The sequence below is a fragment of the Tursiops truncatus genome, chromosome 7, assembly GCF_011762595.2.
Source record: "Tursiops truncatus isolate mTurTru1 chromosome 7, mTurTru1.mat.Y, whole genome shotgun sequence".
Classification (NCBI taxonomy): domain Eukaryota; kingdom Metazoa; phylum Chordata; class Mammalia; order Artiodactyla; family Delphinidae; genus Tursiops; species Tursiops truncatus.
The window spans coordinates 25038010-25053878 of NC_047040.1; the positions used below are offsets into that span (position 1 = coordinate 25038010).

The 15869-nt window shown below is 35.5% G+C and overlaps 1 protein-coding gene across 1 annotated transcript in view; it reads left to right on the forward strand.

The window, feature by feature from the left end:
• Positions 1–15869, forward strand: part of ERBB4 (erb-b2 receptor tyrosine kinase 4) — a 675494-nt gene that overhangs the window by 333654 nt on the left and 325971 nt on the right. Inside the window, exon 4 of the mRNA XM_033859813.2 lies at positions 7538–7603. Coding sequence (XP_033715704.2) covers positions 7538–7603 — 66 coding nt within the window. The remainder of the gene's footprint in view (positions 1–7537; positions 7604–15869) is intronic.

Below are 15869 nucleotides of genomic sequence, written 5' to 3' on the forward strand. Positions count from 1 at the left end.
GCTGAGCCTTTGAGGAAAGGGTGGATAGAAGTGCTGCAGACTAAACTTGATATATTTGATCAAAATTAATCTTGATCACATGATCATATATGCTCCTCTCAATCCTTTGGCTTTAGATTTCTTGAAATGAATAACAATGAGGTTGATATTACTTATTTCTTTTTCAATACAGTGATTAGTAAAACATTTTAAACAACTAATTCTTGATTTAATTTACTGCTAGATGAAAAATTCCACATATATATATATATTTAATTTTTAAATTCGTCTTTCTAGTTAGTGAAAATACCTGCCCATCTTTTTTCTGAACAGCAAAATGTATTGTTAGACCTTCGCGGTCTCCTAGGAGTTTCGACTCGCCCAGGAAACAACAAGAGTCGGAAGCCGATGCAAAACGCAAGAGGTTTATTGAAGGCCGGTGCACCGGGGTTCCTTGGTCCTCACGCAGGAGGCCGAAGAAAGAACCCCCCCAGGGCGTGAACATGTATTTTTATAGGTCTCAATTTCCTGTTATGCAAAGTGTGGATTCAATTGTGATTTTTAATGATAGGTTCTTAGCCTCTGTTCGGACCAGAGAGGAAACCTGCCCCAGGCTTCCTGATTGGTTCTTTGACAGATACCTTTTTTACATTTTGTTTATCTCCCTCCTTCTCAGAAGGGGGCCGGACATCCTGGAAATTCACCCATTGTCTAAGAAGCCCCTGTTGTCTGGAGAGTTCTTAATCATTAGCTGGAACAATGTCCCTCGAGTCCCACAGTATAACAGTAAAGTTTCCATTCAATAATTCACTTTCAAATCATAGATAATATAGGAAGATTGATTAAGACTAGAAGAAAATGTAAGCTCAATTTACAGGACAAAAGTGTGAGGATGAATAAACACATAACAATGAGAACTGTCGGGTAAGAATAAGGGAAGTTTAACATCTGATAAAAAAAAACAATTCCACCTTACATTAATATTATTAACCCTACTAATATATCATTTGCTGGAATCATGTTGCGACTTTACTATCATATGGGTGATTCATAATAATTTAAAATTGAAAATAAAAACTATGTATTTTCTAGGACTCCTGGGGGAAAAGAAAATGCAAATTGATGGAAATATATTCACAAGTCAGAGTAAACACTGAGAAATGAGAGACTGCTAGATTTTTACACTGTTTAATTCTGTACGTTTGGTCAACAAGCATCTGATCAGATCTAATTGTCACAAAATATGGCCATAATGTTAATAGAGTTTGGAATTATATGCCAAACCATTATTTTTTTTAATATATGCTTTGTTGTCTTGGAAACATTATCATTAGAATCCCTGGGATTGCTTTTTATAAATATGGATTCCTATACCTCATTGCAGACTATAAAATCAGCATTTTGCACAAGGTACTCAAGTGTCAACACTAACTTTTAGGAAGCATACCCTGACACCCTCTTCTACCTTGCAGGTCAAACCACATCAATTCAAAGCTCAAAAACCTTGACCTACACCATAATACCTGTACAGAGTAAACACCAACCAAGACTTTCAAGACACTTTGTAAGCTCATACTTCAACAGCTGTTTCTGTGCAAACTGCTCAAGGAACCATAAAGTATTCATTATGGTCCCAAAGAGTTGTGCTCATCCGTGCCTCTGTGTTGTTGCTTCGGTTAATCTTTCAGCCTGGAACTTTTCTTCCCTCCCCTTCTCTACGGGGCAAACAAGATATCCAAGCCCATTTGAAATGCCCATCCCCTCTGGAGAGTGTTTTTTTTTTTTTTAATCTTTTTTCTCTACTTTACGCATACCTATGTTTTGATTATTATAATTATTTGCCTATATTTCTGCCTATTTCCTGGTCCTTGAAAGCTCCTCGAGGGCAGGACACTGACTTATTCATCTTTTTATTGTCTGGCCAAGAACAGGAGCTGGTTTAGTGTAGACTTTCAAAAATGTTCCACTTCCCTTTTTTAAAATTCGTGGTCATAAAAAAGATACTGTTCTCTCACTCTTCCCCAGTAAATGTAGTGTTAAGAGGTCAAGAATGCCAGCTTTTAAAAGAATTGAAAGAAGAATCCAGGGATGTAACTTCATCACCTTTAACTAGAGGCAGTTTGAGGATATAATCATTTATGGTTGTCAGTGACTTTATATTTTGTAACTCTTCAACTGTCCTGGCATATTACTTGCAGAAAGCAGTACAGAGGTACATATTAAATCCCATCTCTGCTGTCAGGCAGTTCCAAATAAAAGCAAAACTTCCAGCATGATTTTATGACTCTTAAAATTATCAAAGTGGCTCAGGGACTCTAGCTCCTTAAAAAAAAATACAAGAGCTACATTTTTAGTAATATCTGCTGGACAAGCATAAAAGATGAACTTAGCTATGTTTGCTAACTTCTATGATGAATAATGCATTGTCAGAGGCGATTGCCTGTGAATTGAAATAATGCAATATAATGCATATAATGCAATAATCAGCGCTTATTTTTTAAAATTAGCTGTTAAGGTGACAAATATTTGTTTAAATTTTTGTTTTATTCTATAGTTAAGATCTTCAATTGGGTCAGATTGACAGGAGGTAGAAATATTAATTTAAATAACTATGCTATCACTAAGCTGAATGGAAATGTCAGATTCTTATTTTTAAGTGGTGTATTTTCTCAAATAGTTTTAAAAGAATTATCACAATAAATAATGAAAAAAAATGATGTAGTAGATTGAAACATGGAAATAAGCAGATTTGGACAGCATTGGCAAAGTCTCAGTGCCCCAAAATGTTTCTCCCATTTACATAGGCTAGTATCTGACTAATTCCTCTTTTTCCTGTCCTCATTTTAAAAAACACTCTACTAGAGAAGTAGGTTATAAAGCTAAGTGACACTAAAAATTATTTACATATACAGTCTCTTTTCCCCGTGAAATCAGGCCTCCTGAGGTACTGCATACCCGAGAACCGAGGACCGGAAGAAAGTTCCCAGTAAGGTATCTATTGAGCCACAGTTAAAATATTTCCCTTCCTGTTAGGAGACGCACAAGGGACCCTTCAGAGGCCATGTTTATCCTCTCCACTGAAATGCTCTGGGTAGATCTCATTTTAGATGTCACATAGATAAATCACATATAAGGAATACAGTAGACTTTGGAGCTACCAGGCATTAAATTGGAAACGGTCCAGCTCAACGTGGCTTTGTCCAACTCTTCCTTCCTGAGCTAGGGGACTGTTGAAAATTCAGATTTATCACCTTCTTTCATTAAACACATGGAGGGTGAACATTATATATAGAGTAGTCAAAACCTTTTCCTTTCAGAATAATGCTGAATTAATTCTGAATTCTCTTAGAATAGTAACCATGTCTGTTTCAGCTTACCTCCGATATGTAACATAGTTCCTGATACACAGATACAGATGGTACTCAAGAAATACTTATGGATAGATGGATGGAAGGAAGGTAAGAAAGAAAGTTTGTAGAATTTTTTTTTCCAATTCGAGATTAATAATTACTAAGGAAACGCTTTTGTGCAGCAGAAATGTTGGGAACAAAACGCTAAAACCAGATTTTTAAAAATATTAAACATTGTAGCCCATTAAAACTACACTATTCAGGGCTTCCCTGGTGGCACGGTTGTTGAGAGTCTGCCTGCCGATGCAGGGGACATGGGTTCGTGCCCCGGTCCGGGAAGATCCCACGTGCCGCGGAGCGGCTGGGCCCGTGAGCCATGGCCGCTGAGTCTGCTCGTCCGGAGCCTGTGCTCCACAACGGGAGAGGCCACAACAGTGAGAGTCCCGTGTACCGCCAAAAAAACAAAAAGCAAAAAAAACTACACTATTCAATTGTCTGCAAGAATCAAACCAAGGTTGCAGGTGTGAAAGTGTGAAAAATGCATTAATTCAGAAATACATCATTGTAGGCAGAGATCTTGGTCAGATACTTTGACATTTAGTTAATTGCAACAATTCAGTGAAAATAGTGTTAGCCCAAGTGCCGTGTATCACACAGTTTTGAAGACCAAAACTGAACTGAGTGCCTGAGCAGATTCCAAAACCCTCAAAGCCCTAGAGACAGTGAAATGAAGGGCAGGCCAGAAGGAGCAGCCATTAACTGAGGCACATTCAATTCACGGTCCTCCAGCACACTTGTCATGACAGAACTCTGAAGTGTGTGGGCCAAGCAATCACCTCCTTTTGGTTTTCAAAAGGGGTGGAGGGAATATAAGTCTGAGTAAAATCCCAGAGAAGAAACAGTTGTCGGCTTCCTGTTATAGACGTAATTGATATTTCTACTTTTATATAAATGAAAAATGGAAACTAACAAATGAAATCTCTTCACAGCATTTAGACAAGGTTAAATTATTTAAGCGTTCTGTGTTTGTGCGGACACTATTTAACTTGTGCCCAACTAGGTGGGTCTCGCTATGATACTTTGGCAAGAATTGTAAACAAAATTTCTAGTAATATTTCTTTTTCTATTAGATATGAGAGTAGGTCTTGAGATGGTAAATTGAAACTGCAAGAATAAGAAGGTAAAAAAATATGTAATCCAATTAAAGGGAATCATTGAAGTTTTAAAATGTCTAATGTTACTCAGCATTTTTTTATTAACAGCTACAGATAGTTGTTTGGCAACCATAAATAAAGCTAAATATTTTATTAGGCCCAAACCCAATTAGAGAAGTCATAGATTAAATGGTAGATCGTCCTCTGCTTCAGATATCTTCAATTAACAGACTACTTAATGGGTCGATTTAAAGGATTTTAACACACCTAAAGAAACACATTAACATTAGCTACTTTCTCATAAAAAGTTTGTATTCAGAAAAAGTTTGCACTGCTTTCCATTTTGTCTCACAGTCCTTTCTAATTTCCTCTGGTATAAATCAGTTTAGATTTATTAGCTTTATACAAAAGAACTCCGGTAGGTTTTTAATAATAATTATCATTATCACTGATTAAAGTTATATTGTTCAAGCCAGATGGAGTCCTTTTCCTGTCAGCTAGAATGAGCTTGCATTATGTAGTTATAATGTGTTTGGATCTAAATAAACAGATGGCAGAGTGACAGGATATTATACGCTTGTGATGTCAGCCTCAGTGCTTCACAAACAGAATTGCTTTAAATAAACCCCATTGAGGCCAGGATCTAGATGCTTTTAAGAAGGTGGCTGGGACTGAGCTTAAGTGTTATATTAACTTGGAAATAGTACTGTTCACTTGCAGAAGAGTAGACCGGTAGGATGGTCTGAGGTTTAGCCTGAGAAAGGGTGTCTGCTGAATCTGTCCCTTAACTGTGAAAGCGTTTAACATACTAGGTTCATTCAGTCAGTCTCAGAAGGAGAGACTAAGACAAACAACAGAAAAAAGCTGCCCAAGTTGTAAGAACTTCCAAGAGGAAGAGTTAAAAACTGGGTCAAGGGGGGCTTCCCTGGTGGCGCAGTGGTTGGGGGTCCGCCTGCCGATGCAGGGGACATGGGTTCGTGCCCCAGTCCGGGAAGATCCCACATGCCGCAGAGCGGCTGGGCCCGTGAGCCATGGTCGCTGAGCCTGCGCGTCCGGAGCCCGTGCTCCACAACGGGAGAGGCCACAACAGTACCGAAAAAAAAAAAAAAAAAAAAAACTGGGTCAAGGAAAGATGGAAACTTTTGATATAACCTTATTCCATAATTTTTACAGTGAAGTTAACTATTTTAAAATAAACAACTTGAATAGGCATGTACTCGTTCACAATTTATATTAGAAAATTAACAGACAAGGTTTAATAAGAACTTTGTTATAGAAAACTTTAGTCTTTGATAGATTTTCATGTCCACTTGTCCCTAAAAATGAGCCCATTCCATATCCTTGTACTCACAAAAATTTGGAGTAAGCCTATGAAATTCAGCTGCAAACTTCAAAGAAAGTCATTAAACATTATTTCTTCTAGCTAATATTCTTTTGTTGAGATTGTAGGGAATTTCTCTGTGGGACAACTGTATTTGCTGAGGCAAATACCCATAGTAGCATCATCGTTAAAAGGAAAATGAGACTATAGGAAATAAAGGCTGATATTTGATAATGAAGGTAGTATCAGTAAAATTTTTAGAAGAGGATATAAAATAATTGAAATTAAGATTCCTAAAAAATTAGCTGTTTTAAATGCTTGAAATACTTATATAAAGATGTTGGTTTGCAAATTGGCCCCTGTACCTAAAGGACAAGGAGAGACAGAAGAAAGAGGCAGCCCACTCCAGATTAGTAGGCGACAGGTTTAATAAGCAAGGGAACTTATTTATGAGATTTGTCTTGGGCAACAGCAACGTGAGTAGATCTCAGCATCCACCTGCCAGAGTCTTAAAAGTTTGTGTAGGGGTCCTAACTAAATTCAGTCACTTATTCAGTCCAGATGGTCTCAGCAACACCTTACTCTCTCCAGGCTATGTCCTTGAAACAGCTGCTAGCATGGGATTAGTTGGAGGGACATATATTTCAAGGACAAGGGAGGGGGTGAGAAGCCTCTGATTGCCTGGGTTCAGCTCACAGGTCAACTGGCAGTCACAACCTCTTAATGACCTCCTCCTCAGGAATATAGCTAATATTATGTCATAACTATAAATGGAATATAACCTTTAAAAATTGTGAATCATTGTGATGTACACCTGAAACTTATTAATATTGTACATCAAGTATACTTCAATAAAGAAATTTTTAAAAAGACAGTGCAAACTTACGGTTACCCAAGGGGAAAGAGGGGGAGGGATAAATTAGGAGTTTGGGATTAAAATATACATACTACTGTATATAAAATAGATATCCAACAAGGACCTACTGTATAGTGCAGGGAACTATACTCAATATCTTGTAACAACCTATAATGGAAGAGAATGTAAAAAAAGAATATATATATATATATATATGTATATATATATATATACACACAGACACATACATACATATGTATATATATACATATATTTGTATAACTGAATCTCTTTGCTGTACACCTGAAACTAACATTGTCAATCAACTATATTTCAATAAAAAATTTTAAAAAGACACAATAGACCTTTGACAAAAAAAAGATAATCTAAATTATATATAAAACCTTTTTTTTCTGACGGTTTATCATGTTTGTAATATATTCTTGTTTTCATAGACTTCAATTTCTTTTTAACTATTGATTTAATCCTTAACATCTGTTGGTATCAGTAAGCCCTGAACTTTTGAAATTATATCAAGTAGGATATAGATCAATAGAATAAAAGTATTCAATAGTTGAAGTGAAACTCATTTCATGTAAATATTTACTTCTGACTATGTAGGAACATTTACAGATTCTGTATTTCCTTTTCTTATAAAATGAGATGAGAGGATTTTGAATATCAAGAGATTGTATTTCTGCTTCACATGTATTTGACATTCAGATTTTGCTACTTAAATGGGCATTTTATGAGCTATGTTTCAACTCTAGTGTGAATTAAAACTCCTCATAAAGGGGCAAGAATGTTTCCTTTGAGGTCTTAACTCCTAGTCAGAGTGAAAGATTATAATACACATGTGCTTTCTGCTGTTCTACAGGTGGACGTTGCCATAAGTCCTGCACTGGCCGATGCTGGGGACCCACAGAAAATCATTGCCAGACTTGTAAGTGTTCAACAGTGAAAAGACATAGCCTTGAAATTGTCAAGTAATTTTAATAACTGATGCTTTTCACACTTCTGGTTATCAGAAACATGAAAATGAGCTTTTGCCTCCTTGTGGTAGATTGATTCTATCTAAGTAAACTGCCTAATCTCAAAGCTTTCAAATTAAATGTAATATGTAGTTGTTTCCTATATTTCTTTGTGGATTCTGGATTAATGATAGCAACACAAATGTGTTGCTATTAACCATGACTTCAGAGTCTGTACATCAGAGGAAGTAGGAAAACCAAATGTATACAAAATGATAATTAACTGAATTTCAGGTTAACTGAATATCTCAGTACTTTTCCCAAATACTTACATCACTATTCATTCACTGAAGAAAGAAAAAAGAAAGGAAGAGTGTACTCTGTACCCACTGTGTTCCAGGTACAGAGATATAAACTATGTGAATTATAAATATAGATTCACTATTAAATCACAAAATGTATCTCACCCTTAGTGTATATTGTTTCTTGTATTAGTCATTAAAATAAGTATGAGGGATAATCACTGCTAAGACATTTAAAAACAAAGTATACTGAACATAAAGACAAATATCTAATGTTTTCAGCATTCTTAAAGTCATCTGATACTTAAATCAGCACTGAACTTTCACTAATCTTAAGGATAAATGTTTTCTTTAAAAAGGAAATACAAAATGGTCTATATAAATGGTAAAGACTTTTCTTCCTGCTATAATAACAGCTGAAATAATAAGTGGAAAACAATGTGGAGGCTATTTGAAATGTATTTCTTTTTTTAGCATAGAAGACATAGAAAATATTAAAAATTTGAACATACAAATATTAGATATTGTGGACATCTGTTATACTGTTGGATTAAAGTATAGACTTAAATTAACTTATTTAATAGAAACAATGTTTTATGGCAACAATGTTTTGACAAGAATTTTAAGCAGGATTCTAAAGTAAGATTAGATTACTGTGTGAAGCGCATTCACTATGGTATTGGAGAAAATGTGTATTAATGAGAAGCAGAAATAACCAGTCCTTCATGACACAGAAGGATAAATCAGCCATGCAGAGGCAAAGGAGAATTGGAGAGAGAGAGTAACAGTTTTTGACAGTTTTTACTTTCTGGTTCTCTGGTCTTCCTGAGAAGAAGTTCGCTGGTTCTCTTGTCTTCCTGAGGTCCCTGGTTCTTCCTGAGCTCCCTTGTCCCTGATTCTCTGGTCTTCCTGAGGTCCAAATGCATTTTTTTTTGTTAGGAACCTTAAGAAACACAATGTTTTAGTACATTGAAATTACTTTTGCTACTTGCCACCAAGTGGGGGTGGGAGGAAGTCTTGACTAAGAAAGTCATCAAGCCATAGCTCATGCTATCAAATCATCAGCCATGCAGTCATTAAATTCACCTAATTTTCCAGTGTAGAAATTAAACTTACTATAATAACATAAAATTGGCTTAATGGTTACCATGCCTATTCCACAGAGTCTAAATTCAGTAAACATTTACTTGTATCTGCTATGTGCAAATCCAAATTTTAGAGTAGTATTCATTTGCATGGATCTTTATGGTTTATAAAACATTTCCATTTTAAAATTTATTTTCACAATATTCCTGTTAGTTTACGAGGACAGTTTTCATTAGCCTCATTTCACAATTGGGGAAATGTAAGCTGAGGAAATGATTGTGGGAGCTGTTAAATTTACACAGCTGATACCTGGGATTTTAACTTAAGTGTCCTGAATCTAAGGATAGTACTGTTTCCTGTATACAATATTGCACAGCAGTTTAGTGGGCAAGGCCACTGGATTTATAATCAGCCAGATGATACAAATCTCAGCTGTTTCCACTTTCTATCATGAGAAAGTGATTTAATTTTTCTAAACCTCAGTTACCATATCTATAAAATGGAGATATTACACTTACCTCAAGGGCTGCTATTTTGTAATCAAATTCAATACAATAATGTGGTTGAAATGCTTAAAAATGTTTTGGCATATACTAAGGGCCTAATAAATAATAGCTAATGTTATAATAAGATAAAGTAGATACTCCTAGAAAACTTAATCCTACTTAAAACAATGAATGAATGTGGAAGCAAAACTCCTGCAGGCCAGTTCCACCTGTGAAGGCTAGTGACATAGATGGCTGGGGAATAAAAAAGCAAAAACCCTGGAGTGAAGTGGAGGCTGCTTGCCCTTGACATTTGCTCCTGTTCTCTCTCTCCTTGTTTGAGATACTTGAAAGGTAAATTACATATCCATATTTAAAAAGTCCAACATCCAGGGGCACATTGTATTTTGGAAGTACTCAAAGATGTACTTATTGTAAGACCTGAATTTTAGAAATATGATCAGAAATTTTGAGAATTAGACCTCATGAGAGATTCCATAGAGATATTAGACCTCCAGAGAGTCCATGGAGATGTAACATCCATGATTGAACATTTTTCCAAAGAAATGTAAAATTTCCAGGCTTCCTTTACATTGCTGATAGCCCTTCTGTTAGTTAAAATATATTACCCTTAGGCCCACTTCAGATGCACTTATCTCTGAACCCTGATTGAACTTTTTAAAAATCAGAAAACAGTCTGGGCAAGTTTTTGAAAATATTCTGCTTTTTTTGTTGACTGACCATACAAAAGTACATCTTAGGATCTGAAAGACGTGATCTTATATCATTACTTACAAATGATGTCTTTCCTTATGACTGAAATAAGTTCACTTCACTGAGGGCTTCTCTGGAGGTATTCAACTTCATGATTTGCCAAGTATTTCCTTATTTTTATGGATAATTACTCTTGAAATTTTGCATCTATTAGGGAAGAAAGGTAAAATATTTAGAAGCGCCACACCTTAGCTAAGGAAACTGACATTAAGAATACATTTCATTCACCACATTATATCAATGCTGACATCCTCCCACAGGTGTTTCCTCCTAAAAAAGCAAGTATGCCAGGAATGACCCTCTGTGTCACTAAACGGTGAGGAGTCACCATAAAGACAAATGCTTCAGGTTCTAGGAGAACAAGTCCATGATAATGAATGACTTGCTAGGGTAAAATGAAGCAAAGAGTGATGATCAGAATGAAAACATCTCTGAACAGAGATATGGGAAAGGAAAAATGCTGGTGACAACGATGGTAAGCTTGAGAGCAGGTCTGTAGGGGTCAGAAGTTTTAAAAAGAAGAAATGAGGAAGAAGTTTTGTGTTTTGTTTTTAATAGATTTCATGAAATGGAAAGAGAGCATGAATAAACTGACAGCTTACTATTGCAGGGGAACAAAATTTGACACCCTAATATGTGTCTCTTTGGCATGAGGATTAATTTAAGTTGATTATTTTTAAGGCCTGAAAGACTCAGAAGGAACCTTCCCCCTAACTGCCTAAAAGAGTGTAGTTAGAGGACCTGTTCCAGGGAGGGAACTATCACCATGGGTAACTATAGTGTGAACTAGATGTGGTAGATGAGGGGGAACTTAGCAAAGGCTGTTTGTTAATATTCCTCTCTGAGTCCCAGTGTCTTCGCATAGCCCCGCAAACATTTGTGTACCAAACCTTTGCTTTTCTCTCTCCATGTCAGTTGGCTTCCTCCCCTTTGAAGTCCCAAACACCTTTGCCCAACATCCTCTTTTGTCTTTAGCTGAAGATGGTAGTTAAGGTGAGAGTTTCAGCCATTTTGGAGAGTTATTCAGTTTTGTTGGATTTCTCCAGTGTATACAGGTTATTCAACTTTTGTTTGATTTTCTCCTTTTAATCTGATTCATGTCAATATCATTCGTAGGCCAGCCAGAAGAATCTAGAAGGGTAGAGGAAAATTTTTCTTCCCATTGCTATGGTCAACAGTTCACCATGCATAACTATAAAAACTTTATAAATTTTTAGTAAAATTTGGTAACATGTTGCAGCTTCTTCTGTGTACTGGTTGCTACAGTTAGCTTTGATTGCATGTTGAATAATGTAAGTGTATCATTTTCCTCTATAGCATTTCATAATGTTCAGACTGTAAACTCTGGAGCCAGCAGCTATTTTTAAAAAGTTTTTTTCTAAAATGATCCAAAAATTAAAATGTTTTTCTAAACAAACTCCTAAAAAAAGAAAAAAAAAAACAAACTTAGACAACCTAAAGAATTTTATAAATATTAAAGCAAGTTCATTGTGCTGGTAGAATCTAGCCAGCTGTTCCCTTCTTACTGTTTTACTCATGAGTCTGATTTTCTAAAATAACTTAAATTCATTCTTTTTAAATCCTTTTTGATGTTAGATCATCATGACCCTATAAACCTAACAGAAATATTTCTCACATAGTTGCAAAAGGTCATAATAGAACTTATGAAGGAATACTGTGGGCCTGCATTATACATGGAGCCGTGACTCAAACTTGAAAGTGCTTTTAAGCTCAGTTAAATCGTGTCCGCATTGCTCCACAGCACAGCTTAAGTAAATTGATTCAGTGGATTAATGTACTCATGTCAGGGGAGACAAACCTATCTGCTGTGTGAAGTCTGAAGCTTATAGTAGTATTATTTAGCAGGCTTACTGGTAAGAATGACAACTCTCTCTATGCATAAGAACTGAGTCCTAAGGTTTGAGCTCGTAGGTTTAGGTGTGAGAGAGACTAAGCTTTAAGAAATAAATAATAATGATTAAAGGAAAGAAGTTATCTCTGTCCCTGCAAGATATATGAAGCACACATCTCATATAAAATAGATGCTGCATATCCTTTTTTATCTTTAAGCACAATATCAGGCCAGCTTTCTCCAGCTTCCTATTATCAGCCTGGGTAGTTGTTTCATTTTACACGTTCCTTTTGTCATCTCAGTTAGGAACTGCGTTTTAGAGGATGAGGGGAGCTTGTATCAAAATATTACAGTTTGATTCCCCCAACCTTGCACATTGTGTATTAAAGTAGTTATAATTGTCTTTAACTGCTGGTTGTATAACTAAAATTTTCTCAGCTGATTACCACTCAATCTATTCTTCAGTCTTCTAGTTGCTTTATAAGTAACATTTCTTGCTTAGAAACTAATTGAAAAATAAAGTGCACTTGACAATAGGTTAAAAAATTGTTTGTCTCTTAAATCAAAGTGTCACACCAAAAAAGATAAATTAATGAGGAAATGCATGTTTCAATTACTGGAGTAAACAGATGTCTTCTGACCACTGAAATGTTCATTAAATTGATTGAAGCTAAGGCATTATTTTAACAAAAAGAAAACTTCTGGGGAATTTACCCTTTACTTCTAAAGTATTCTTCCTAGCTAGGTTATCTCAAAATCTTTTTTTTTAATTAAAAATAAAGTAGCATTGAAATTAATACAAGCAGCGTATTTGTTCTGTTGTAGATAATTGTGAATGGAGGGTACTACTATATTGGCAAAGTAAAAACTTGTTCCAAACAACGCTTTATGTTATTTACTGTTTCTATACAAACATTATAGAACATGCTAGGAAAAAAATAGAAATTATTTAGCATTTTTCTCATTAATTTATTATGCTTGTGCACACAGAAAATAACTTTCAGTAGTTGCAATATATTAAAAATTTCAGTTTCATAAAAGGAAAAAACTTGCTCTGGCTTATGGATTCTATTCAGTTCTAGAGCAAAGTTTAGAAATATCTATATATCTATATCTACTTTTATTCATTCTAAAATATATCTGGAACTTCTTTGAAGTGAATATTAAAACCTAAGAAAATAATTATATATTTTTGTTCCTCAAAATTTCAGCAAGAAAATGTAGCAACTTGAAACTAAATTATACTTTTTTCCATGAAATTTCCAAAAGTTTCCTATAGATTGCAAAACCAAAATGACAAATTATGAAAATAATATACTAATTATACTTACATACATGCTTACAGATACAGTTTGCTAAAGTGTAGTCGTATTTACAATCTTTGTGGAACAAACCCTGTTTAAAAAGAAGGTGCCAATGTAGTAAATATCCAATTAGAGCAGAGAAAAGCAAGTGGGAGCTAATGGGGAAAAGAGAAAGCGCTGAGCCAGCAGGCTCGATCAATCAGGATAACAGCAAGCCTTTGTTAAAAGCCAACATCTTTAATTAAAACCTTTGTATTTTACTAATAACTTTACATGTCCATAAGCTTTCTTATTGATTTCAATTATTTCCTTTTTTTTTTTTCCTTTTTTTGGATTTGTAGTTTCTGGAGATATTGTAAAATTAAGGGAAACACGACGATAGACTCTTTATTTGCATACATTTCTAAAATTATGCCCATCTAAAACATTTCCAAAAGTGACTCAAAAATATCCTTGTGGAAAATGAGAGAAAAATCTCTCCTAATATGCTGTTCATTTTGATATAAGTTGATAATATTTGTTGTAATTTGATGATCTTTCTCAGATTTAAAGAAAGGGATGTTCATTTTAACTATAAGAGATACAGTTATTTGAAATGCTCTGTAAAATACTGTTTAATGTGATTCAGGAAATATCATCTAATGCTATGCTAAAGGCTCAAGGGGTATAAAGAAAGTATATAAAATTGTGCCTGTTCTCTGGAAATGCTCTGGTACAAGACAAAGCCGAGGGATGTTTGAAAAGGTCAAAAAGAGTACTGAACTGAGGGCATCAAGAGAGATGTAGTCCTAGCTTTAAACTAAGTCAGTTTCAAGGACTTCAGTTTCCCTAAGTTCCCTCATCTACAAAATGAAAAGTTTGAAAAAAGATGATTTTTGTTCATGCTTTTTTGCATGGTTCGGATATTTGTGTGTGTATGCATGTGCGTGTTTATTAGCCGTAAATATAGATGATACAGGCATAGTCATAGACACAGATTTATGTACAGATAGTTTGGGAGAATTGTTTTGTGGCAGTTTTAGCCTATTGATAGTGATGCTATCTACTAGGAATGCCTGAGGCACTCACCTGGCCCCCTACTACTTGAGGGGAGTACCCACAGACATTTTCTGGACCAGAGTCAACACTGTGGCTGGATGAGTCCTTGTGGTTCTTATGATTTCAAGACACACCTCAGCAATGACCATCAGGGAACTTCGAAAAAGCAAGGGTTGTCACTCACAGGTCTTGGAGGTATGGCAGGCTCAATGGCTACACGGCGAGGTCACGGGTAGAGAGAAAGACAAAGTATGAACCTGGGGCTCTTCCTGTATTACAGTTGAGAGTGGGGTACCTAGGGTTTCACAGATTCACTCTTTATTGGCAAATTTAAAATATAAGAGCAGGAATTCAGGTGTGGGAATGGAAAAAGCGGGGTCACTTAAAACATTAGTTATCTAGGTTACTTAGAGCTTTCTGAAAGGGGAACTTCATGAGTGGGGGCAGTCTGGCTTCTTTTCTAGGTGTTATACTGGCAGCTGTGTCATACAGCTGGCAATATGTTCATCTGAGATGGATGTCTTTGAAATGGATGCCTTGACAATCAAAAGCCTAATGTCAGGCACTTACACCGCAGGAGTGCAAACTGTGGGTTGGGTAGAAGTAGGTAACCTAGCAGTGAGATCAGAGAGTGAGTACTACACATTTGAAGGATTATTGAGAGTACATTGAGAAGAAAAGTCAGAAATATCTGAAAATATTACGATTAGAAGAATTTTGTTATTATGGTAGTAATGATCATTTATTCTGAATGTTTTGCAGCAAAAGAGTTGACTGTCATTATAATACTATCTTTGACTATAGACGAGTTCAAAATTATCTACATGTGATATGAGAGTGTCATTTGATGAACAGAACACTCACTGTTTGCTACAGGAGTGGAAAAAAGAAGTGTGAGATGTCATTCTCAGAAAAGCAAGCACTTGCATACCACTCTCATGGTTAGGGAGTTGCACAAGCCTGGAGAAAAATATCCTCCTTAGAGTTCTGCTTTGCATTAATCTGAGATGTATCATCTATTTATTGACGTAATTGGTTCAGCTGGAGGAAGAATTAAGTAACTGGCATGGGGATGAGGAAGAAAAGAAGGGGATACTGGATACTCGTCAATTGTGCTTATGTCAAGTAACATTTGTACTCATTATATTAGAATAAATGTGAATTTCCTAAATATCAGACATACTCCATTTCTCAAGCCAATAGCAATTTATGCATTAAATTTAACAGTTTATAATGGTATCATGGATGCTTCTGTACATTAACATAGATATTTCCAAGAGAAATAGTCCCTATATTAATTCATCATGAAGTTATAAAAGATAAACTGGAAACATAATTTTCACATGTTACTACCTCACTGATAATGGTTATTTTTGGTTTATCCAAAGTCCTTTTGC